The sequence below is a fragment of the Panulirus ornatus genome, chromosome 3 (assembly GCF_036320965.1).
Source record: "Panulirus ornatus isolate Po-2019 chromosome 3, ASM3632096v1, whole genome shotgun sequence".
Lineage (NCBI taxonomy): Eukaryota > Metazoa > Arthropoda > Malacostraca > Decapoda > Palinuridae > Panulirus > Panulirus ornatus.
In genome coordinates, this window is record NC_092226.1 from 2,700,380 (window position 1) to 2,727,245 (window position 26,866).

Sequence of the window (26,866 nt, forward strand, 5' to 3'; positions counted from 1 at the left end):
ACATGTAACACCCGAGAACAGAAGTTTAGAGTTTTTGATTAAAATGAAAAAAATCAGAATTAGGGATTAAAGCAATAAGAGGTGGAAGTAATAAAACTCAATGATCAGTTTAAAGATTATGACAAGTGTCAGGGTATTAAAAGATATGATAAATGATCATAAGCACAGATTGGCATCACTTGAGGGGCTTGATAAAGCATGTAACCAGGGGTATGAAGGTTGAATGACAAAAGAACAGGAGAGATCAGGAAGGGCTATTTTAGATGTCCAAGAGGATGTTGTAGATTAGGAAATGCTCATTATACTTTTTTTTTAAGCATTGAAGGGGGAGCTGCAGTTTTCTTGGATGGGCAGTGGACTCAGAGCATATTGACTGATGCAGTGCGATAGGAACCTGGGAACACTATGATATGTACTGTTATATAGAACAAGTAGCAAAATGTATGGTCTAGTAGATGATAAATTCAGAAAAGTGCAGAGCAAATAGGATTAGTGCTTATTGGCAAAAAGGGAGATAATGAAAAAGCCAGAGGTACACAGTTTGATGAACCAAAACTGGTGGATGAAGAGAATACACCAAATAAAAAAGAAGACAATTGAGAAACATCGTAAGCCAATATTCCAGTTTCATGATAAGAGAAGGGGGCCAGGCGGTATGATACAGTGGTTAAATTGATGAAAACTACTATTGACGTTTGTGTAAATAAATTATACATTTCCCTTTTCCATAGCCAGAGGTTGAACCATAATGTGACATTCATTTTTTTTTTCTAATTTCATTTCAAGATAGAAGTTTCAGTTTTCTAAATTATTTCTTACATTTTTCATATGTATATATGGATTTGTATGTAGCATTTATGGATCTGGAGAAGGCATATGATAGAGTTGATAGAGATGCTCTGTGGAAGGTATTAAGAATATATGGTGTGGGAGGAAAGTTGTTAGAAGCAGTGAAAAGTTTTTATCGAGGATGTAAGGCATGTGTACGTGTAGGAAGAGAGGAAAGTGATTGGTTCTCAGTGAATGTAGGTTTGCGGCAGGGGTGTGTGATGTCTCCATGGTTGTTTAATTTGTTTATGGATGGGGTTGTTAGGGAGGTGAATGCAAGAGTTTTGGAAAGAGGGGCAAATATGAAGTCTGTTGGGGATGAGAGAGCTTGGGAAGTGAGTCAGTTGTTGTTCGCTGATGATACAGCGCTGGTGGCTGATTCATGTGAGAAACTGCAGAAGCTGGTGACTGAGTTTGGTAAAGTGTGTGAAAGAAGAAAGTTAAGAGTAAATGTGAATAAGAGCAAGGTTATTAGGTACAGTAGGGTTGAGGGTCAAGTCAATTGGGAGGTAAGTTTGAATGGAGAAAAACTGGAGGAAGTAAAGTGTTTTAGATATCTGGGAGTGGATCTGGCAGTGGATGGAACCATGGAAGCAGAAGTGGATCATAGGATGGGGGAGGGGGCGAAAATTCTGGGAGCCTTGAAGAATGTGTGGAAGTAGAGAACATTATCTCGGAAAAAAAAATGGGTATGTTTGAAGGAATAGTGGTTCCAACAATGTTGTATGGTTGCAAGGCGTGGGCTATGGATAGAGTTGTGCGCAGGAGGATGGATGTGCTGGAAATGAAATGTTTGAGGACAATGTGTGGTGTGAGGTGGTTTGATCGAGTAAGTAACGTAAGGGTAAGAGAGATGTGTGGAAATAAAAATAGCTTGGTTGAGAGAGCAGAAGAGGGTGTTTTGAAATGGTTTGGTCTCATGGAGAGAATGAGTGAGGAAAGATTGACCAAGAGGATATATGTGTCGGAGGTGGAGGGAACGAGGAGAAGTGGGAGACCAAATTGAAGGTGGAAAGATGGAGTGAAAAAGATTTTGTGTGATCGGGGCCTGAACATGCAGGAGGGTGAAAGGAGGGCAAGGAATAGAGTGAATTGGATCGATGTGGTATACCGGGGTTGACGTGCTGTCAGTGGATTGAATCAGGGCATGTGAAGCATCTGGGGTAAACCATGGAAAGCTGTGTAGGTATGTATATTTGCGTGTGTGGACGTATGTATATACATATGTATGGTGGTGGGTTGGGCCATTTCTTTCGTCTGTTTTCTTGCGCTACCTCGCAAACGCGTGAGACAGCGACAAAGCAAAAAAAAAAAAAATGTGTGTATATGTGTGTATGTGTGTATATGTGTGTATGTGTGTGTGTATGTATATATATATATATATATATATATATATATATATATATATATATATATATATATATATATATATATATATATATATATATATTTATATTATCCCTGGGGATAGGGGTGAAAGAATACTTCCCATGCATTCCTCACGTGTCGTAGAAGGCGACTAGAGGGGACGGGAGCGGGGGGCCAGAAATCCTCCCCTCCTTGTATTTTTTAACTTTCTAAAAAATGGGAAACAGAAGGAGTCACGCGGGGAGTGCTCATCCTCCTCGTAGACTCAGGTTGGGGTGTCTAAATGTGTGTGGATGTAACCAAGATGTGAAAAAAGGAGAGATAGGTAGTATGGGTATGTTTGAAGGAATAGTGGTTCCAACAATGTTGTATGGTTGCAAGGCGTGGGCTATGGATAGAGTTGTGCGCAGGAGGATGGATGTGCTGGAAATGAGATGTTTGAGGACAATGTGTGGTGTGAGGTGGTTTGATCGAGTAAGTAACGTAAGGGTGAGAGAGATGTGTGGAAATAAAAAGAGCGTGGTTGAGAGAGCAGAAGAGGGTGTTTTGAAATGGTTTGTGCACATGGAGAGAATGAGTGAGGAAAGATTGACCAAGAGGATATATTTGTCGGAGGTGGAGGGAACGAGGAGAAGTGAGAGACCAAATTGGAGGTGGAAAGATGGAGTGAAAAAGATTTTGTGTGATCAGGGCCTGAACATGCAGGAGGGTGAAAGGAGGGCAAGGAATAGAGTGAATTGGATCGATGTGATATACCGGGGTTGACGTGCTGTCAGTGGATTGAATCAGGGCATGTGAAGCGTCTGGGGTAAACCATGGAAAGCTGTGTAGGTATGTATATTTGCGTGTGTGGACATATCTATATACATGTGTATGGGAGTGGGTTGGGCCATTTCTTTCGTCTGTTTCCTTGCGCTACCTCGCAAACGCGGGAGACAGCGACAAAAAAAAAAAAAGGTAGTATGTTTGAGGAAAGGAACCTGGATGTTTTGGCTCTGAGTGAAACGAAGCTCAAGGGTAAAGGGGAAGAGTGGTTTGGGAATGTCTTGGGAGTAAAGTTAGGGGTTAGTGAGAGGACAAGAGCAAGGGAAGGAGTAGCACTACTCCTGAAACAGGAGTTGTGGGAGTATGTGATAGAATGTAAGAAAGTAAATTCTCGATTAATATGGGTAAAACTGAAAGTTGATGGAGAGAGATGGGTGATTATTGGTGCATATGCACCTGGGCATGAGAAGAAAGATCATGAGAGGCAAGTGTTTTAGGAGCAGCTGAATGAGTGTGTTAGTGGTTTTGATGCACGCGACCGGGTTATAGTGATGGGTGATTTGAATGCAAAGATGAGTAATGTGGCAGTTGAGGGAATAATTGGTGTACATGGGGTGTTCAGTGTTGTAAATGGAAATGGTGAAGAGCTTGTAGATTTATGTGCTGAAAAAGGACTGGTGATTGGGAATACCTGGTTTAAAAAGCGAGATATACATAAGTATACATATGTAAGTAGGAGAGATGGCCAGAGAGCGTTATTGGATTACGTGTTAATTGACAGGCGCGCGAAAGAGAGACTTTTGGATGTAAATGTGCTGAGAGGTGCAACTGGAGGGATGTCTGATCATTATCTTGTGGAGGCGAAGGTGAAGATTTGTATGGGTTTTCAGAAAAGAAGAGTGAATGTTGGGGTGAAGAGGGTGGTGAGATTAAGTGAGCTTGGGAAGGAGACTTGTGTGAGGAAGTACCAGGAGAGACTGAGTACAGAATGGAAAAGGGTGAGAACAATGGAAGTAAGGGGAGTGGGGGAGGAATGGGATGTATTTAGGGAATCAGTGATGGATTGCGCAAAAGATGCTTGTGGCATGAGAAGCATGGGAGGTGGGTTGATTAGAAAGGGTAGTGAGTGGTGGGATGAAGAAGTAAGATTATTAGTGAAAGAGAAGAGAGAGGCATTTGGACGATTTTTGCAGGGAAAAAATGCAATTGAGTGGGAGATGTATAAAAGAAAGAGACAGGAGGTCAAGAGAAAGGTGCAAGAGGTGAAAAAGAGGGCAGATGAGAGTTGGGGTGAGAGAGTATCATTAAATTTTAGGGAGAATAAAAAGATGTTCTGGAAGGAGGTAAATAAAGTGCGTAAGACAAGGGAGCAAATGGGAACTTCAGTGAAGGGCGCGAATGGGGAGGTGATAACAAGTAGTGGTGATGTGAGAAGGAGATGGAGTGAGTATTTTGAAGGTTTGTTGAATGTGTTTGATGATAGAGTGGCAGATATAGGGTGTCTTGGTCGAGGTGGTGTGCAAAGTGATAGGGTTAGGGAAAATGATTTGGTAAACAGAGAACAGGTAGTAAAAGCTTTGCGGAAGATGAAAGCCGGCAAGGCAGCAGGTTTGGATGGTATTGCAGTGGAATCTATTAAAAAAGGGGGTGACTGTATTGTTGACTGGTTGGTAAGGTTATTTAATGTGTGTATGACTCATGGTGAGGTGCCTGAGGATTGGCGGAATGCGTGCATAGTGCCATTGTACAAAGGCAAAGGGGATAAGAGTGAGTGCTCAAATTACAGAGGTATAAGTTTGTTGAGTATTCCTGGTAAATTATATGGGAGGGTATTGATTGAGAGGGTGAAGGCATGTACAGAGCATCAGATTGGGGAAGAGCAGTGTGGTTTCAGAAGTGGTAGAGGATGTGTGGATCAGGTGTTTGCTTTGAAGAATGTATGTGAGAAATACTTAGAAAAGCAAATGGATTTGTATGTAACATGTATAGATCTGAAGAAGGCATATGATAGAGTTGATAGAGATGCTCTGTGGAAGGTATTAAGAATATATGGTGTGGGTGGCAAGTTGTTAGAAGCATTAAAAAGTTTTTATCGAGGATGTAAGGCATGTGTACGTGTAGGAAGAGAGGAAAGTGATTGGTTCTCAGTGAATGTAGGTTTGCGGCAGGGGTGTGTGATGTCTCCATGGTTGTTTATTTTGTTAGGTGAATGCAAGAGTTTTGGAAAGAGGAGTCAAAAATGAAGTCTGTTGTGGATGAGAGAGCTTGGGAAGTGAGTCAGTTGTTGTTCGTTGATGATACAGCGCTGGTGGCTGATTCATGTGAGAAGCTGCAGAAGCTGGTGACTGAGTTTGGTAAAGTGTGTGAAAAAAGAAAGTTAAGAATAAATGTGAATAAGAGCAAGGTTATTAGGTACAGTAGGGTTGAGGGTCAAGTCAATTGGGAGGTAAGTTTGAATGGAGAAAAACTGGAGGAAGTAAAGTGTTTTAGATATCTGGGAGTGGATCTGGCAGCGGATGGAACCATGGAAGTGGAAGTGAATCATAGGGTGGGGGAGGGGGCGAAAATCCTGGGAGCCTTGAAGAATGTGTGGAAGTCGAGAACATTATCTCGGAAAGCAAAAATGGGTATGTTTGAAGGAATAGTGGTTCCAACAAAGTTGTATGGTTGCGAGGCGTGGGCTATGGATAGAGTTGTGCGCAGGAGGATGGATGTGCTGGAAATGAGATGTTTGAGGACAATGTGTGGTGTGAGGTGGTTTGATCGAGTAAGATGAAGGGTAAAGAGATGAGTGGAAATAAAAAATAGCTGGTTGAGAAAGAGCAGAAGAGGGTGTTTTGAAATGGTTTGGTCCCCATGGAAGAATGAGTTGAGGAAAGATTGACCAAAGGATATATTGTCGGAAGGTGGAGGGAAACGAGAGAGTGGGAGACCAAATTGAAGGTGAAAGATGGAAGAAAAAGATTTTGTGTGAGGGGCTGAACTGCAGGAGGGTGAAAGGAGGGCAAGGAATAGATGATGGTATCGATGTGGTATACCGGGGTTTGACGTGCTGTCATGATTGAATCAGGGGCAAGTGAAGCATCTGGGGTAAACCATTGGAAAGCTCTGTAGGTATTGTATAATTGCTGTGTGAACCGTATGTATATACATAAGTCTGGTGGTGGGTTGGGCCATTTCTTTCGTCTGTTTTCTTGCGCTAAACATCGCAAACGCGGAAGACACGACAAAGCAAAAAAAAAAAATAAAATGTGTGTATATGTGTGTATGTGAGTAAATGTGTGTATGTGAGTGTGTATGTATACTATATATATAAATATGATATATATATATATATATATATTTATTTTTTTATACTTTGTCGCTGGCTCCCGCGTGTTGGCGAGGTAGCGTCAAGGAAACAAAGACGAAAGAAATGCCCAACCCCCCCCTACACAAGTACATACATACGTCCACACACCAATATTACATACCTACACAGCTTTCCAAGGTTAACCCCCAGACAGCTTCACAGCCATGATTCAATCCACTGACAGCACGTCAACGCCCTGTATACCACATCGCTCCAATTCACCTCTATTCCTTGCCCTCTTTCACCCTCCTGCATGTTCAGCCCCGATCACACAAAAAAAATCCTTTTCACTCCATCTTTCCACCGCCAATTTGTCTCCTCTTCGCCCGTCTCCCTCCACCTCCGACACATTTATCCTCTTGTCAATCTTTCCTCACTCATTCTCTCCATGTGCCCAACCACTTTCAAACACCTCTTCTGCTCCGCAACACGCTCTTTTTATTTCCACACATCCCTCTTACCCTTAACATTGTTACTTTATCTCGATCAACCACCTCACACCATCACATTGTCCTCAAACATCCATTTCCCACACATCCACCTCCTGCGCACAACTCTATCCATAGCCCACGCCTCGCAACCATACAACATTGTTGGAACCACTATTCCTACAAGACATACCCATTTGTGATTTCCGGGATAATGTTCTCTGACTCCACACATATTTGCAAGCTCCCAAAAATTTTCGCCCCCTCCCCCACACCTATGATCCAATTCAGCTTCCATTGGGTTCCATCCGCGACAGATCCACTCCCAAATATCTAAAACATATATAATATTTATATTATCCCCTGGGATAGGGTGAAAGAATACTTTCCCAGCATTCCCTCACGTACGTAGAAGCGACTAGAGGGACGGAGCGGGGGGCCAGAAAATCCTCCCCTCTTGTATTTTTTTAGCTTTCTAAAAAATGGGAACAGAAGGAGGTCACGCGGAGTGCTCCCATCCTCCTCCGAACGCAGGTTGGGTGTTCTTAATTGTGTGGATGTAACCAAGATGTGAAAAAAGTGAGAGATAGGTATAATGGGTATGTTTGAAGAATATGGTTCCAACAATGTTGTATGGTTAGCAAGGCGTGGGCTATGGATAGAATTGTTGCGCAGGAGATGGATGTCTAAATGAGATGTTTGAGGACATGTGTGGAGTGAGGTGGTTTGATCGAGTAAGTAACTTAAGGGTGAGAGAGGTGGTGTGGAAATAAAAAGAGCGGGTTGAGAGAGCAGAAGTAGTGTTTTGGAAATGGTTTGTGCACATTGAGCTAGAATGAGTGAGAAAGATTGCAAGAATTATAATGTGTCAGGTGGAGGAACGGGGAAAAAAGGGAAGACCAAAATTGGAGGTGGAAAATGGAGTAAAAAGATTTTGGGGGATCGGGGCCCAAAAAACTGCGGGAGGGTGAAAGGGGGGCAAGGGAGTAAATTGGATGATGTGATATCCCGGGGTTGACGTTGTCAGGGGATGAATCGGGGCTGTAAAGCGTTGGGGTAAACCAGGAAAAGTGTTAGTATTTTAAATTTGCGTTGTGGACATATTATATACAGGTATGGAGGGGGGGGCCTTTTTCTTTTTCTGTTTCTTGGACCTCGCAAACGGGGGAGACGCGAAAAAAAAAAAAAAAGGTAGATGTTTGAAAAAAGGAACCTGGAGTTTTTGGCTCTGAGTAAAACGAACTAAGGGGTAAAGGGGAAGAGTGGTTGGGAATGTTTTTGGGAAAAATTGGGGTATGAAGGACAAGAAAAGGGGAAGGAGAAACACTACTCCTGAAACGGGAGTTTGGGGAGTTTGGATAGAATGTAAGAAAGTAAATTCTCGATTAATAGGGTTTTAAAACTGAATTTTGATGAGAGAGAGGGTGATTATTGGTGCATATGCACCTGGCTGAAAGAAAGATCATAGAGGAAATTTTTTGGGAGCAGCTGAATGGTTGTTAGTGGTTTTGATGACGCGCCCGGGGTTTTATAGGAGGTGTTTGAAATGCAAAATATAAGTGGCATTGGGGGAATAAGGGTGTACATGGGTGACATGTTGTAAATGGAAAGGGTAGAGCTTGTAGATTTATGGAAAAAAAAAGGACTGGTGTTTTTGGGAATACCGGTTTAAAAGCGAGAATCAAAGTATACAATGAATGGGAGAGATGGCCAAGGGGGTTATTAAAAATTTTAAGACAGGCGCGCGAAAAGAGATTTTGGAGTAAAGGCGAGAGGTGCAACGGGGGGTGTCGAATTATCTTGTGGGGGCAAGGGTGAATTTTTGTATGGTTTTCGAAAAAAGAGTAAATTTTGGGGTGAAGAGGGTGGTGAGATTAGTAGTTTGGGGAAGGAGACTTGTGTGAGGAAGTACCAGAAACGAGTACAAAATGGAAAAGGGTAAACAATAAGTAAGGGGAGTGGGGGGGGAATGGGGTATTTAGGGAATCATGATGGTTTTGCGCAAAAGTTTCTTGGGCGAGAAGAAGGGAGGGGGTTGATTAGAAAGGTATGAGTGGGGGGAGAAGAAGTAAGATTTTATAAAAGGGAAAAGAAGGGCATTTGGACATTTTTGCAGGGAAAAAATGAATTTTGAGTGGGAGATGTATAAAAAAAGAACAGGAGGTCAAGAAAAGGTGCAAGAGGTGAAAAAGAGGGCAGATGGAGTTTGGGGGGAGGAGTATCATTAAAAAAATTTTGGAGAATAAAAAGTGTTCGGGAAGAGGGAAATAAAGTGCGAAGACAAGGGGGAATGGGAACTTCAGTGAAGGGGGCCCAATGGGGAGGGGAAAACAAATAGTGGGGTGTAGAAGGGGTGGGAGTGAGTTTTTGAAGGTTTGTTGAATGTGTTTGATGATAGAGTGGGGATAAGGGTGTCCCCCGGGCGAGGTGGTGTGCAAAGGGATAGGGTTTTGGGAAAATGATTTGGGAAACAGAGAACAGTTAAAAGCTTTTCGGAAGATGAAAGCCGGGAAGGCAGCAGGTTTGGGTGGGATTGAGTGGAATTTATTAAAAAAGGGGGTGAATGTTGTTGATGGTTGGTAAGGTTATTTTAAGGTGTATGACCAGGGGAGGGGCCAGGATTTGGGGGAATGCTGCATATCCATTGTACAAAAGGGAAAGGGGGTAAGAGTGGTGTCAAATTACAGAGTTTTTTTGTTGAATTCCCGGGAAATTAATGGGGGGGTATTTAAATTGAGAGGGGGGAAGGCATGTACAGAGCATCAGATTGGGGAAAGCAGTGTGGTTTCAGAAGTGGTAGAATTTGGATCAGGTGTTTGCTTTGAAAAATGATTGAAAATACTTGAAAAAAAATGATTGTATGTAACAGTATAGATTGAAGAAGCAATGATAAAATTTTTAGAGGTGCTCTGTGGAAGGTATAAGAATATATGGTGGGGGGCAATTTTTAGAAACATTAAAAAATTTTTTCGGGATGTAAGGGAGGTACGGTGAAGAGAGGAAAGGTTGGGCTCAGTGAATGTAGGTTTGCGGGAGGGGGTGTGATTCCCATGGGGTTTTTTATTTTGTTAGGGAAATGCAAGAGTTTTGGAAAGAGGGGTCAAAAATGAAGTCTGTTTGGGGTGGAGAGAGCTTGGGAAGTGGTCATTTTTTTTCGTTGATGAACAGCGCTGGTGTGATTCAGGGAAACTCAGAACTGGGGACTGATTTGGAAATGTTGAAAAAAAAAAGTTAAGATAAAAGGAATAAGAGCAAGGTTATTTGGTACAGTGGGTGAGGGGGAATCATTGGAGGTAAAATTTGAATGGAAAAAATGGGGGAATAAATTTTTAATATCTGGGATGGATCTGGCAGCGGATGGGAACCCTGGAAGGGAAGTAATCAAGGGTGGGGGGGGGGGCGAAAATCCCGGGGCCTTGAAGAATGTGGGAAGTCGAGAAATTTCTCGGAAACAAAAAAGGGATGTTTGAAGGAAAAAGTGGTTCCCAAAAAGTTGTATTTGCGAGGCTGGGGTATGGGTAGAGTTGTGCGCAGGGGATGGATTTTTCCTGGAAATGAATGTTTGAGGACAAGTGGGGAGGTGGTTTGATCGAGTAAGTAATGTAAGGGCAAGAGAGAGTGTGGAAATAAAAAGAGCGTGGTTGAGAGAGCAGAAGAGGGTTTTTAAAATGGTTTTTTTCACAGGAGGAATTTGGAAAAAGATTGCCAAGGGGTTTTGGGGGTGGGGAATGGAGGGGAAGAGGGAGGGGGGAAAAAATTGGAGGTGGAAAGAGGGAGTGAAAAAGTTTGGTTTGATCGGGGCCTGAACTGCGGAGGGTGAAAGCGGGCAAGGAATGAGTGAGGGGATCGAGGGTATACTGACGTGCTGTCAGGGGATTGAATAGGGCATGTGAAGAAATTCTGGGGAAACCCAAGGAAAGCTGTGGGTCCGGGAAATTTGGAAAGGAAGCTGGGTTTCGGTGCAATTTTGGGCATGAAAGCTAGAGACTGAGTGTGAACGAATGAGGCCTTTGTTGTCTTTTCCTAGCACTACCCCGCACACATGAGGGGGGAGGGGGATGGTATTCCATGTGTGGCGAGGTGGCGATGGGAATGAATAAAGGCAGACAGTGTGAATTGTGTGCATGGGTATATATGTATGTGTCTGTGTGTGTATATATACGTGTACATTGAGATGTATCGTTATGTATATTTGCGTGTGTGGACGTGTGTGTATATACATGTGTATGGGGGTGGGTTGGGCCATTTCTTTCGTCTGTTTCCTTGCGCTACCTCGCAAACGCCGGAGACAGCGACAAAGCAAAATATGATAAAAAAAAAAAGGCAAAAGAAAGAAAAGATGCTTGATAAAGCGTTACTAGAGGCAATAGAATAGTAATTGGGAATGTTTTGGTTTGAAAAAAGGTGTATACATAAGTATGTGTGAGAGTGGGTTTAGGGTCATTGAACATCATTAGATTATATGTCAATTGAAAGATGTGTGAAGGAGGTGTATGTGTTGAGAATGGTAGCAGTAGGGATACTTGATCATTTCTTATGGAGGCAGTTGTGATTTTTTTATTTACAGGCTTGGGGAAGCCTCATCCTTTTCAAATATCCATATATCTTTCTACTCGCAAGTGGTTATTGCATCGCATATTCATTAGTGAAACAGTTGTGCAATTTTTTCAGCAAATGTTTTGAAAACTACTATGGTATCCAACACTTGGAGGTTTGTTGTGGTTAGTAACTGAAATGTAAAAGGATTTAGCTTGTGTTGCCTTTCGATGAATGCAAGCAAAGCTGAAGAAAATTGGAAGAGTAGAAGGAACATGTTTGTGAAAAACATATCAAAGTGGAGTCGTATGTAGAGATGTATAAGAAATTATATTGTAAGGAAAAGATGATGTGTAAACTTTCATGCTGTATGGTAGGAGAAAGCATTAATGATCTAATTAGTATTTTCAGTGCATGGAAACAGCTAATAGGGAAAGATTGTATAGTTCCTTTGTTTGTGAACTAAGATAGCATACTTAAGATGTAGAGATGTTTTTTCTCCTTTGCAACAAACTGATACTTTTGACATTTGCCAGATTAAAGGTGGACTCCGGTATTATCAAGCAGTTGGCTGATCCTGGAAATCGATATAGTTTTGTATGTAACGCTATCATTGATGCTTGTTCACCCAACACTCCCAATGAGAAGTTAAATGACATGGCTATCCTGTGTGCTGAACTGACTGCCTCATGTAATGCTTTGTCTGCAGAATGGTTAGGTTTGTATTGAAATTGTTTCAATTGTTTCAACATGATTGTGATATATGTTAGTTCACTTCCATATATTATTTGTACTTCACTAGTGAGTAATGAGATTTGTATTCATTTATTTAATATACTTGATTGCCATTTTCCACATCAGCGAGTTAGTGCCAGGAAACAGACAAAGAAATACCCATCCACTCATATTATTTATTATTTTTGTTACACTTAATCACTGTTCCCCTTGTCAGCAAGGTAACGGAGGGAAACAGACGAAGAATGGCCTAACCACATTTACATACATAAACGCCCATACATGCACATTCTATTCTATTCTATTATACATTGTCGCTGTCTCCCACGTTAGCAAGGTAGCGCAAAGAAACAGACGAAAGAATGGCCCAACCCACCCACATACACATGTATATACATACACGTCCACACACGCACATATACCTACCTATACTTTTCAACGTATACATATATATACACACACAGACATATACATATATACACATGTACATAATTCATACTGTCTGCCTTTATTCATTCCCATCGCCACCTCGCCACATGAAATAACAACCCCTTACCCCCTCATATGTGCGAGGTAGTGCTAAGAGAGGACAACAAAGGCCACATTCGTTCACACTCAGTCTCTAGCTGTCATGTAATAATGCACCGAAACCATAGCTCCCTTTCCACATCCAGGCCCCACAGAACTTTCCATGGTTTACCCCAGACGCTTCACATGCCCTGTTTCAATCCATTAACAGCACGTCGACCATGGTATACCACACTGTTCACTCTATTCCTTGCATGCCTCTCACCCTCGTGCATGTTCAGGCCCCGATCACTCGAAATCTTTGTCACTCCAGCTTTCCACCTCCAATTTGGTATCCCACTTCTCGTTCCCTCCACCTCTGACATATATATCCTCTTTGTCAATCTTTCCTCACTCATTCTCTCCATGTGACCAAACCATTTCAAAACACCCTCTTCTGCTCTCTCAACCACACTCTTTTTATTACAACACATCTCTCTTACCCTATCATTACTTACTCGATCAAATGATCTCACACCACATATTGTCCTCAAACATCTCATTTCCGGCACATCCACCCTCCTCCACACAACTCTATCCATAGCCCACACCTTGCAACCATATAACATTGTTGGAACCACTATTCCTTCAAACATACCCGTTTTTGCTTTCCGAGATAATGTTCTCGACTTCCATACATTCTTCAAGGCTCCCAGAATTTTCGCTCCCTCCCCCACCCTATGATTCACTTCCGCTTCCATGGTTCCATCTGCTGCCAAATCCACTCCCAGATATCTAAAACACTTCACTTCCTCCAGTTTTTCTCCATTCAAACTTACCTTCCAATTAACTTGACCTTCAACCCTACTGTACCTTATAACCTTGCTCTTATTCACATTTACTCTCAGCTTTCTTCTTTCACACACTTTACCAAACTCAGTCACCAGCTTCTGCAGTTTCTCACAAGAATCAGCCACCAGCGCTGTATCATCAGCGAACAACATCTGACTCACTTCACAAGCTCTCTCATCCACAACAGACTGCATACTTGCCCCTCTTTCCAAAACTCTTGCATTTACCTCCCTAACAACTCCATCCATAAACAAATCAAACAACCAAGGAGACATCACACACCCTTGCCACAAACCTACATTCGCTGAGAACCAATCACTTTCCTCTCTTCCTACACGTACACATGCCTTACATCCTCGATAAAAACTTTTCACTGCTTCTAACAACTTGCCTCCTACACCATATATTCTTAATACCTTCCACAGAGCATCTCTATCATATGCCTTCTCTTGATCCATAAATGCTACATACAAATCCATTTCCTTTTCCAAGTATTTCGCACATACATTCTTCAAAGCAAACATCTGATCCACACATCCTCTACCACTTCTGAAACCACACAGCTCTTCCCCAATCTGATGCTCTGTACATGCCTTCACCCTCTCAATCAATACCCTCCCATATAATTTCCCAAGAATACTCAACAAACTTATACCTCTGTAATTTGAGCACTCACTTTTATCCCCTTTGCTTTTGTATAATGGCACTATGCAAGCATTCCGCCAATCCTCAGGCACCTCACCATGAGTCATACATACATTAAATAACCTTACCAACCAGTCAATAATACAGTCACCCCCTTTTTTAATAAATTCCACTGCAATACCATCCAAACCTGCTGCCTTGCCGGCTTTCATCTTCCGCAAAGCTTTTACTACCTCTTCTCTGTTTACCAAATCATTCTCCCTAAACCTCTCACTTTGCACACCACCTTGACCAAAATACCCTATATCTGCCACTCTATCATCAAACACATTCAACAGACCTTCAAAATACTCACTCCATCTCCTTCTCACATCACCACTACTTGTTATCACCTCCCCATTAGCCCCCTTCACTGAAGTTCCCATATTTTCCCTTGTCTTGCACATTTTATTTACCTCCTTCCAAAACATCTTTTTATTCTCCCTAAAATTTAATGATACTCTCTCACCCCATCTCTCATTTGCCCTCTTTTTCACCTGCATCTTTCTCTTGACCTCCTGCCTCTTTCTTTTATATATCTCCCATTCATTTGCATTATTTCCCTGCAAGAATCATCCAAATGCCTCTCCCTTCTCTTTCACTGATAATCTTACTCCTTCATCCCACCACTCACTACCCTTTCTAATCTGCCCACCTCCTACACTTCTCATGCCACAGGCATCTTTTGCACAAGCCATCACTGCTTCCCTAAATACATCCTCTTCCTCCCCCACCCCCCTTACGTCCTTTGTTCTCACCTTTTTCCATTCTGTACTCAGTCTCTCCTGGTACGTACTTCCTCACACAAGTCTCCTTCCCAAGCTCACTTACTCTCACCGTATGTATATTTTTTTTTTTTTTTTTTTTTTATACTTTGTCGCTGTCTCCCGCGTTTGCGAGGTAGCGCAAGGAAACAGACGAAAGAAATGGCCCAACCCCCCCCCATACACATGTATATACATACGTCCACACATGCAAATATACATACCTACACAGCTTTCCATGGTTTACCCCAGACGCTTCACATGCCTTGATTCAATCCACTGACAGCACGTCAACCCCGGTATACCACATCGCTCCAATTCACTCTATTCCTTGCCCTCCTTTCACCCTCCTGCCTGTTCAGGCCCCGATCACACAAAATCTTTTTCACTCCATCTTTCCACCTCCAATTTGGTCTCCCTCTTCTCCTCGTTCCCTCCACCTCCGACACATATATCCTCTTGGTCAATCTTTCCTCACTCATTCTCTCCATGTGCCCAAACCACTTCAAAACACCCTCTTCTGCTCTCTCAACCACGCTCTTTTTATTTCCACACATCTCTCTTACCCTTACGTTACTCACTCGATCAAACCACCTCACACCACACATTGTCCTCAAACATCTCATTTCCAGCACATCCATCCTCCTGCGCACAACTCTATCCATAGCCCATGCCTCGCAACCATACAACATTGTTGGAACCACTATTCCTTCAAACATACCCATTTTTGCTTTCCGAGATAATGTTCTCGACTTCCACACATTCTTCAGGGCCCCCAGAATTTTCGCCCCCTCCCCCACCCTATGATCCACTTCCGCTTCCATGGTTCCATCCGCTGCCAGATCCACTCCCAGATATCTAAAACACTTCACTTCCTCCAGTTTTTCTCCATTCAAACTCACCTCCCAATTGACTTGACTCTCAACCCTACTGTACCTAATAACCTTGCTCTTATTCACATTTACTCTTAACTTTCTTCTTCCACACACTTTACCAAACTCAGTCACCAGCTTCTGCAGTTTCTCACATGAATCAGCCACCAGCGCTGTATCATCAGCGAACAACAACTGACTCACTTCCCAAGCTCTCTCATCCCCAACAGACTTCATACTTGCCCCTCTTTCCAAAACTCTTGCATTTACCTCCCTAACAACCCCATCCATAAACAAATTAAACAACCATGGAGACATCACACACCCCTGCTGCAAACCTACATTCACTGAGAACCAATCACTTTCCTCTCTTCCTACACGTACACATGCCTTACATCCTCGATAAAAACTTTTCACTGCTTCTAACAACTTTCCTCCCACACCATATATTCTTAATACCTTCCACAGAGCATCTCTATCAACTCTATCATATGCCTTCTCCAGATCCATAAATGCTACATACAAATCCATTTGCTTTTCTAAGTATTTCTCACATACATTCTTCAAAGCAAACACCTGATCCACACATCCTCTACCACTTCTGAAACCACACTGCTCTTCCCCAATCTGATGCTCTGTACATGCCTTCACCCTCTCAATCAATACCCTCCCATATAATTTACCAGGAATACTCAACAAACTTATACCTCTGTAATTTGAGCATTCACTCTTATCCCCTTTGCCTTTGTACAATGTATATATATATATATATATATATATATATATATATATATATATATATATATATATATATTTCTTTTTTTTTTTTTTTTGCTTTGTCGCTGTCTCCCGCATTTGCGAGGTAGCGCAAGGAAACAGACGAAAGAAATGGCCCAACCCACCCCCACACACATGTATATACATACGTCCACACACGCAAATATACATACCTACACAACTTTCCATGGTTTACCCCAGACGCCTCACATGCCTTGATTCAATCCACTGACAGCACGTCAACCCCGGTATACCACATCGCTCCAATTCACTCTATTCCTTGCCCTCCTTTCACCCTCCTGCATGTTCAGGCCCCGATCACACAAAATCTTTTTCACTCCATCTTTCCACCTCCAATTTGGTCTCCCTCTTCTCCTTGTTCCCTCCACCTCCGACACATATATTCTCTTGGTCAATCTTTCCTCACTCATTCTCTCCATGTGCCTGAACCATTTCAAAACACCCTCTTCTGCTCTCTCAACCACGCTCTTTTTATTTCCACACATCTCTCTTACCCTTACGTTACTTACTCGATCAAACCACCTCACACCACACATTGTCCTCAAACATCTCATTTCCAGCACATCCATCCTCCTGCGCACAACTCTATCCATAGCCCACGCCTCGCAACCATACAACATTGTTGGAACCACTATTCCTTCAAACATACCCATTTTTGCTTTCAGAGAAAATGTTCTCAACTTCCACACATTCTTCAAGGCTCCCAGGATTTTCGCCCCCTCCCCCACCCTATGATTCACTTCCGCTTCCATGGTTCCATCCGCTGCCAGATCCACTCTTAGATATCCAAAACACTTTACTTCCTCCAGTTTTTCTCCATTCAAACTTACCTCCCAATTGACTTGACCCTCAACCCTACTGTACCTAATAACCTTGCTCTTATTTACATTTACTCTTAACTTTCTTCTTTCACACACTTTACCAAACTCAGTCACCAGCTTCTGCTGTTTCTCACATGAATCAGCCACCAGCACTGTATCATCAGGGAACAACAACTGACTCACTTCCCAAGCTCTCTCATCCCCAACAGATTTCATACTTGCCCCTCTTTCCAAAACTCATGCATTCACCTCCCTAACAACCCCATCCATAACCAAATTAAACAACCATGGAGACATCACACACCCTTGCCGCAAACCTACATTCACTGAGAACCAATCACTTTCCTCTCTTCCTACATGTACACATGCCTTACATCCTCGATAAAAACTTTTCACTGCTTCTAACAACTTGCCTCCCACACCATATATTCTTAATACCTTCCACAGAGCATCTCTATCAATTGAATCAAGGCATGTGAAGCGTCTGGGGTAAACCATGGAAAGCTGTGTAGGTATGTATATTTGCGTGTGTGGGCGTATGTATATACATGTGTATGGGGGTGGGTTGGACCATTTCTTTCGTCTGTTTCCTTGCGCTACCTCGCAAACGCGGGAGACAGCAGCAAAAAAAAAATATATATATATATATATATATATATATATATATAGGGAATAGGGGATTAAGAATACTTCCCACGTATTACCTGCGTGTCATAGAAGGCGACTAAAAGGGGAGGGAGTGGGGGGCTGGAAATTCTCCCCTCTCGTTTTTTTTTTTTTCCAAAAGAAGGAACAGAGGGGGCTAGGTGAGGATATTCCAAAAAAGGCCCAGTCCTCTGTTCTTAACGATACCCCGCTAACGCGGGAAATGGCGAATAGTTTAAAAGAAGGAATATATAGGGTATCCCTGGGGATAGGGGATTAAGAATACCTCCCACGTATTCGCTGTGTGTCATAGATGGTGACTAAAAGGGGAGGGAGCGTTGGGCTGGAAATCCTCCCCTCTTGTTTTTTTTTTTTTTTAATTTTCCAAAAGGAGGAACAGAGGGGGGGGCCAAGTGAGGATATTCCACCGAGGCCCAGTCCTCTGTTCTTAACGCTTCCTCACTAATGCGGGAAATGGCGAATAGTTTAAAAGTCTGAGTTTGGTAAAGTGTGTGAAAGAAGAAAGTTAAGAGTAAATGTGAATAAGAGCAAGGTTATTAGGTACAGTAGGGTTGAGGGTCAAGTCAATTGGGAGGTGAGTTTGAATGGAGAAAAACTGGAGGAAGTGAAGTGTTTTAGATATCTGGCAGTGGATCTGGCAGTGGATGGAACCATGGAAGCGGAAGTGAATCATAGGGTGGGGGAGGGGGCGAAAATTCTGGGACCCTTGAAGAATGTGTGGAAGTCGAGAACATTATCTCGGAAAGCAAAAATGGGTATGTTTGAAGGAATAGTGGTTCCAACAATGTTGTATGGTTGCGAGGCGTGGGCTATGGATAGAGTTGTGCGCAGGAGGATGGATGTGCTGGAAATGAGATGTTTGAGGACAATGTGTGGTGTGAGGTGGTTTGATCGAGTAAGTAACGTAAGGGTAAGAGAGATGTGTGGAAATAAAAAGAGCGTGGTTGAGAGAGCAGAAGAGGGTGTTTTGAAATGGTTTGGGCTCATGGAGAGAATGAGTGAGGAAAGATTGACCAAGAGGATATATGTGTCGGAGGTGGAGGGAACGAGGAGAAGAGGGAGACCAAATTGGAGGTGGAAAGATGGAGTGAAAAAGATTTTGTGTGATCGGGGCCTGAACATGCAGGAGGGTGAAAGGAGGGCAAGGAATAGAGTGAATTGGAGCGATGTGGTATACCGGGGTTGATGTGCTGTCAGTGGATTGAATCAAGGCATGTGAAGCATCTGGGGTAGACCATGGAAAGCTGTGTAGGTATGTATATTTGCGTGTGTGGACGTATGTATATACATGTGTATGGGGGTGGGTTGGGCCATTTCCTTTGTCTGTTTCCTTGCGCTACCTTGCAAACGCGGGAGACAGCGACAAAGCAAAAAAAAAGAAAAAAAAATATTATTATTATTATCACTGGGGATAGGGGAGAAAGAATTCTTCCCACGTATTCCCTGCATGTCGTAGAAGGCGACGAAAAGGGAAGGGGGGCTGGGAATCCTCCCCTCTCATTTTTTTTTAATTTTCCAAAAGAAGGACCAGAGAAGGGGGCCAGGTGAGGATATTCCCTCAAAGGCCCAGTCCTCTGTTCTTAACGCTACTTCGCTATCGCGGGAAATGGCGAATAGTATGAAAAAAAAAAATGTTGAAATGTATATGTATGTACATGTGCATGAGTGGGCATTTATGTATATACATGTGTATGTGGGTGGGTTACACCATTCCTCATGTGTTTCCTTGCCCTATCTCTTTAATGCGGGATACAGCAGTTAAGTACAATAATAGAAAAAAATATTGCTGGAAACTTCAACATATACCTACATATATATACACAGACGTATACTTATACGCACATGTACATATCCATACTTGCTGCCTTCATCCTTTCCTGTCGCCACCCCGCCACACACGAAATAGCATCCCCCCCTTCCAGCAAGGCAGCACCAGGAACAGACAAAAAAGGCCACATTCGTTCACACTGTCTCTAGCTGTCATGCGTAATGCACCAAAACCATAGCTCCCTTTCCATATCCTGGCCCCACATACCTTTCCATGGTTTACCCCAGATGTTTCACATGCCCTGGTTCAAACCATTGACAGCACAGCAACCCCAGTATATCGCTTCATTCCAATTCATTCTATTCTTTGCATGCCTTTCACCCTTCCGTATGTTCAGGCTCCGATTGCTCAAAATCTTTTTCACTCCATCCTTCCACCTCCAATTTAGTCTCCCGCTTCTCCTTGCTCCCTCCACCTCTGACACATATATCCTTTTTGTCAATCTTTCCTCACTCATTCTCTCCATGAGTCCAGATCATTTCAACACACCCTCTTCTGCTCTTTCAACCATTCTTTTTATTACCACACATCTCTCTTACCCTTTCATTACTTAATCAAACCACCTCACAGTGCATATTCTCCACAAACATTTCATTTCCAACACATCCACCCTCCTCCTCACAACCTTATCTATAGCCCATGCCTCGCAACCAAATAACATTGTTGGAACCACTATTCCTTCAAACATGCTTGTTTTTGCTCTCTGAGATAATGTTCTTGCCTTCCACACATTCTTCAGTGCTCCCAGAACTTTCACCCCCTCCCCCACCCCTTGACTCACTTCCACTTCTGTGGTTCTATCTGCTGCTAAATCCACTCCCAGATATCTAAAACACTTCACTTCCTCCAGTTTTTCTCCATTCAAACTTACTTCCCAATTAACTTGTCCCTCAACCCTGCTGAACCTAATAACCTTGCTTTTATTCACATTTACTCTCAACTTTCTTCTTTCACATACTTTACCAAACTCACTCACCACCTTTTGCAGTTTCTCACCTGAATCAGCCACCAGCATTGTATCATCAACGAACAACAACTAACTCACTTCCCAAGCCCTTTTATCCACAACAGACTGCATACTTGCCCCTCTCTCCAAAACTCTTGCATTCACCTCCCTAACCACCCAATTCATAAACAAATTAAACAACCATGGAGGCATCACGCACCCCTTCCGCAAACCGACATTCACTGGGAACCAATCACTTACCTCACTTCCTACTTGTACACATCCCTTACATACTTGGTTAAAACTTTTCACTGCTTCTTGGAACTTGCCTCGCACACGATATACTCTTAAAACCCTCCACAAAGCATCTATATCAACCCTATCATATACCTTCTCCAGATCCATAAATGCTACGTACAAATCCATCTGTTTTTCTCACACATTCTTCAAAGCAAACACCTGATCTACTCACCGTCTACCACACTGCTCTTCCCCAATCTGATGCTCTGTACATGCCTTGACCCTCTCAATCAATACCCTCCCATATAATTTCCCAGGAATACTCAACAAACTTATGCCTGTGTAATTTGTACACTCACCTTTATCCCCTTCATCTTTGTATAATGGCACTATGCATGCATTCTGCCAATCCTCAGGCACTTCACCATGATCCATACATACAATGAATATCCTTACCAGCCAATCAACAACACAGTCACCCCCTTTTTTTATGAATTCCACTGCAATACCATCCAAACCTTTCCTGCAATATACATAATACTATAGATATAAGGGCCTCATGCCAACCAGCTTAGTTTAGATCTAGCTGGAAAAGTGGATACTTATATATACATTTTTCTGAGATGGCATCTAGAGGCTGCAAGCATCTGGCAGACACATTTTGCTATATCTAAGGCCATTTTTCACAAGAGCAAAAAAGTACTCTGTGGCAGCATCAGCTAAGATGTACAAGGTCTACAAGGCATATTTTTGCATGCCTGTTGGGGATCAAGACAAATTTTGGGCACCTCATTTCACTTGTGACCACTGCAAAAAATTCTGGAAGGTAAGATTGACAATTGTTGCTCGTTTGGATGGCAGAATTTTATGTTTTAAACATTTTTAGTATTTTTAGAATTTAAAATTTTGTAATTTTCATTTTTTTGAATTTTCATTGTCATTGAAAAAATATCGTACATGGAATATGTTGAAAGATTCTCTTACACATTAGTCATGGGTGAAATGAATTTATAAACAAATATATAATTTTTTCATAATCACAATTTTATATTGTTCTTTTGCAGGCTGGTAATGAGGGTGAAAGGGAGCCATGAAGTTTACTATCCCAAGAATTTGGTAGGAACTCACTGACCACTCAAGCAATTGCTCCTTCTGCTTGGTGGACCTTTCCAAACATTGGACCGGCAAGACTGCACCTGCTGTCACTTATCCTGACCTTTCATCTTCCATTGCCATAGTGCCATACAGCCCTGGGCTCCCTGTACCCTTTCCTCCAGAGAGAGCAGCTGTCATCAGAACAGACCAACAAGTCAGAGGGGTGGAATATGAGATCCAGATTACAATTTTAGAGTTACAGATGAGGAGAGAAACTCATACAACCCCATTCAAAAAGACCTCAATGACTTGAACAGAGATCTTGGTCCCACAAAGTCCAGTGTTGAGCTTTTGACATTTAGACTAAAGCAGCGGAACTTGTTGGATGAAAGAATTCAAACTGCAGATCAGAGGAAGCATCACCTAGGTTTTCCAGCTTCTTTACCCTTCAAAATGGGCTCTGCTTTTGCCACAATGTAATCAGTCTATTTGAGGCAATTGGAATCACTTGTAACCCAAATGAGTGGGGCCTCTTTATTGACAGCTCATCCAGGAGCCTCAAAGCTGTGCTGCTTCATAATTGAAACAAGTGCCTGTCTCTTCCCTTGGCTTACTTGGTGCACTCGAAGAATGCAACAATGTCAAGACCTTTCTAGACACCTTGAAGTATGGTAAGTGCAGCTGGGAGGTCATCAGAGATTTCAAAATGGTGACATTCCTGATGGGTCTCCAAAGCGGTTTTTCCAATTTTCCCCACTATCTTTGCCTTTGGGACAGCAGGGTCACTACAGTGCAGTACCACAGGTGGGACTGGCCACACTGAAGTGAATTCTCTGTGGGGATGAACAACGTCAAGTGGGAGCCACTGGTGGACCCACGGCAGGTGCTGATACCACTACTGCACATTGAATTAGGCCTTATGAAAGAATATGTCACAGCACTAGATAAGGAGTCTGCATCCTTCAGGTACCTTCAAGACTCTTCCTTAAGCTGTCTGAGGCAAAGGTCAAAGCTGGTGCCTTTGTCGGACCACAGGTAAAGAAGATCCTGGAGTGCAAGGAATCCCCCAAGGAGCTTACTAGGAAGGAGAAAACAGCTTGATACAGCTTTGTTGCAGTGGTTTGGGGCTTCCTGGGCAATCATAAGGCCAAAAATTTTGTGGAGCTGGTTGAGACTGTGGTGAAGAATTACAGTAAAATGGGTTGCAGAATGTCCCTCACAGTCCATGTCCTTGATGCTCATGTTGATAAATTCACGAACATGAGAGTGTACTTGGAGGAGCAAGGCAAGCACTTCCACCAGGATATACTGGACTTTGAATGCTGCTACTACGGAACATGTAATGAGAACATGATTAGAGATTATATTTGGGGTCTGATTCATGAAAATAATTTACAGTACAATCGTACATCTTGAAGAACTGCTCACTTCTGAATATTTTGTGATCAATTTTGTTTAACATTAGTGTGAATACATATTAATTTTGATTGATATATTGTTTTTCTAACTTTTTTTTATTTTTTTTTTTATACTAATCGCCATTTCCCGCATTAGCGAGGTAGCGTTAAGAACAGAGGATGAGGACTGGGCCTTTGAGGGAATATCCTCACCTGGCCCCCTTCTCTGTTTCTTCTTTTGGAAAAAAAAAAAGAGAGGGGAGGATTTCCAGCCTCCCGCTCCCTCCCCTTTTAGTCGCCTTCTACGACACGCAGGGAATACGTGGGAAGTATTCTTTCTCCCCTATCCCCAGGGGGATAAAAATGTGCAAATTCACCCATTGTCCAATTGGAAATAGGTAAATTTCAAAATATCTGTCCTGGTCACAGAAGCAAAGTTTGAAGGGAATGATAGCCTATTTCTCTAGTTTTTCCACATCAGCTAGGAAATAACACTTACTACCCTGAAAAAAATTTGTGTCACAGTGTAATTGGTTTACATGGGGTGTTTAGTGATATGAAAGGAAATGGTGAGGAGCTGGTGGAGATATGTGCTGAGAAAAGACTGGTGATTGGGAATACCTGTTTTACAAAGAAGGATATACACACGTATATATATGTGAATAGGAGAAATTGTCACCGGGTATTATTGAAATACATATTAATCGAAAGGTTTGTCAGTAAGAGACTTTTGGATGTAAATGTGCTGAGAGTATAAGATGTATAAGAGAAAGCAGCATGAGGTCAAGAGGAAGGTGCAAGGGTTGAAGAAGAGGGCTGATGAGAGTTGGGGTGAGAGTATCATTAAACTATAGGGAGAATAAGAAGATATTTTGGAAGCAGATGAATAATATGCCAGAGACAAGAGAACAAATGGGAACATCACTAAAGGGGGAAGTGATAACAGATAGTGATTGAGTGAGTTCATGGAGTGAGTATTTTGAAGGATTGTTGACTGTGTTTGATGACAGAGTGGCATATGTAGAGTATTTTGGCTGGGGTGGTGTGCAAAGTGAGGTAGGGTGATATGGTAAAGAGAGAAGAGGTGGTGAAAGCCTTGCAGAAAATGAAATCCAGCAAGGCGGGAGGAGTGGATGGAATTGCAGTTGAATTTATTAAGAAAGGAGAAGAATGAGCTTTTGATTGGTTAGCAAGAATGTTCATTGTATGTATGGATCACAGTGAAGTGCCTAAGGATTGGTGGAATCCATGTATAGTGCCATTATACAAAGGCAAAGGTGATAAAGGTGAGTGTCCAAATTACAGAGGATAATATAAGTTTGTTGAATATCCATGGAAAATTGTATGGGAGGGTATTGACTCAGAGGGTGAAGGCAAGTACAGAGCATCAGATTAGGGAGGAGCAGTGTGGTTTCACAAATGGTTGAGGATGTGTGGATCAGGTGTTTGCTTTTTTTTGAAGAATATGTGAGAAATGGTTAGAAGAACATATGGCTTTGTATATGGCATTCATTGATCTGGAGAAGGTATATGATAAGATTGATGTGATGCTTTGTGGAAGGTCTTAAGAATATTATTATTATTATTATTTTGCTTTGTCGCTGTCTCCCGCGTTTGCGAGGTAGCGCAAGGAAACAGACGAAAGAAATGGCCCAACCCACCCCCATACACATGTATATGCACACACGTCCACACACGCAAATATACATACCTATACATCTCAATGTGCACATATATATACGCACACAGACACATATATATATATACCCATGCACACAATTCACACTGTCTGCCTTTATTCATTTCCATCGCCACCTCGCCTTACATGGAATACCATCCCCCTCCCCCCTCATGTGTGCGGGCTAGCGCTAGGAAAAGACAACAAAGGCCTCATTCGTTCACACTCAGTCTCTAGCTGTCATGCAATAATGCCCGAAACCACAGCTCCCTTTCCACATCCAGGCCCCACACAGCTTTCCATGGTTTACCCCAGACGCTTCACATGCCCTGATTCAATCCACTGACAGCACGTCAACCCTGGTATACCACATCGATCCAAGTCACTCTACTCCTTGCCCGCCTTTCACCCTCCTGTATGTTCAGGCCCCGATCACTCAAAATCTTTTTCACTCCATCTTTCCACCTCCAATTTGGTCTCCCACTTCTCCTCGTTCCCTCCACCTCCGACACATATATCCTCTTGGTCAATCTTTCCTCATGCATTCTCTCCATGTGCCCAAACCATTTCAAAACACCCTCTTCTGCTCTCTCAACCACGCTCTTTTTATTTCCACACATCTCTCTTACCCTTACATTACTTACTCGATCAAACCACCTCACACCATACATTGTCCTCAAACATCTCATTTCCAGCACATCCACCCTCCTGTGCACAACTCTATCCATAGCAGTGAGTTTTCATTAAAGGTGTAAAGATATGTGTATGAGTAGGAAAAGATGAGAGTTATTAGTTCCCAGTGAAGGTCAGTCTACAGCAGGGGTGTGTGATGTCCCCATGTTTGTTTGATTTATTTATGAATAGGTCGGTTAGGGAGGTAAATGCAAGAGTTTTGGAGAGGGGGTGAGTATGCAGTCTGTTGGGGATGAGAGGGCCTGGGAAGTGAGTCAGCTGTTGTTCACCAATGATACAGCATTGGGGACTGATTTGAGTGAGAAACTGCAGGAGTTGGTGATTGAATTTGGAAAAGTGTGGGAAAGGAGAAAGTTGAGAGTGAATGTGAATAAAAGCAAGGTTATTAGGATCAACAGGGTTTAGGAACAAGTTTGCTGAGATGTAAGTTTGAATGGAAAAAACTCGAGGAAGTGAAGTATTTTGATATTTGGGAGTGGACTTGGTAGTGAATGGAACCATGAAAACGGAAGTGAATCATAGAGTGGGGGAGGGGGCAAAGATTCTGGGAGTGATAGAGAATGTTTGAAAGAGAAAAGGTTATCTCAGAGAGCAAAAATTCATATGTTCGAAGAATTAGTAGTTCCAACAAATTATATGGTTGTGAGGCATGGGCTATGGATAGGGTTGTGTGGAGGAGGATGAATGTGTTGGAAATAAAATGTTTGAGGACAATATGTTTTGTGAAATGGCTTGATTGAGTTAGTAATTAAAGGGTAAGAGATATGTGCTGTAGTAAAAAGAACATGGATGAGAGAAAAGAAGAGGGTGTGTTAAAATGGTTTGGACATGGAGAGAATGAGTGAGGGAAGGTTGACAAAGAGGACATATGTGTCAGAGGTGGAGGGAACAAGGAGAAGCAGGAACTAAATTGGAGGTGGAAGGATGGAGTGTAAAAGATTTTGAGCAGTTGGAGCCTGAACATGCAGGAGAGTGAAAGGTGTGCATGGAATAGAGTGAATTGGAGTGCTGTG

General features: G+C 42.5%; 1 protein-coding gene across 2 annotated transcripts in view; it reads left to right on the plus strand.

Annotated features, from left to right (window-relative positions):
- The window catches only part of LOC139760017 (mediator of RNA polymerase II transcription subunit 12-like protein), a 456,094-nt gene that overhangs the window by 304,691 nt on the left and 124,537 nt on the right, over nt 1-26,866 (plus strand). For both annotated transcript variants that reach the window (XM_071682758.1, XM_071682766.1), the window contains exon 21: nt 11,814-11,995. In XM_071682758.1, coding sequence (XP_071538859.1) covers nt 11,814-11,995 — 182 coding nt within the window. The remainder of the gene's footprint in view (nt 1-11,813; nt 11,996-26,866) is intronic.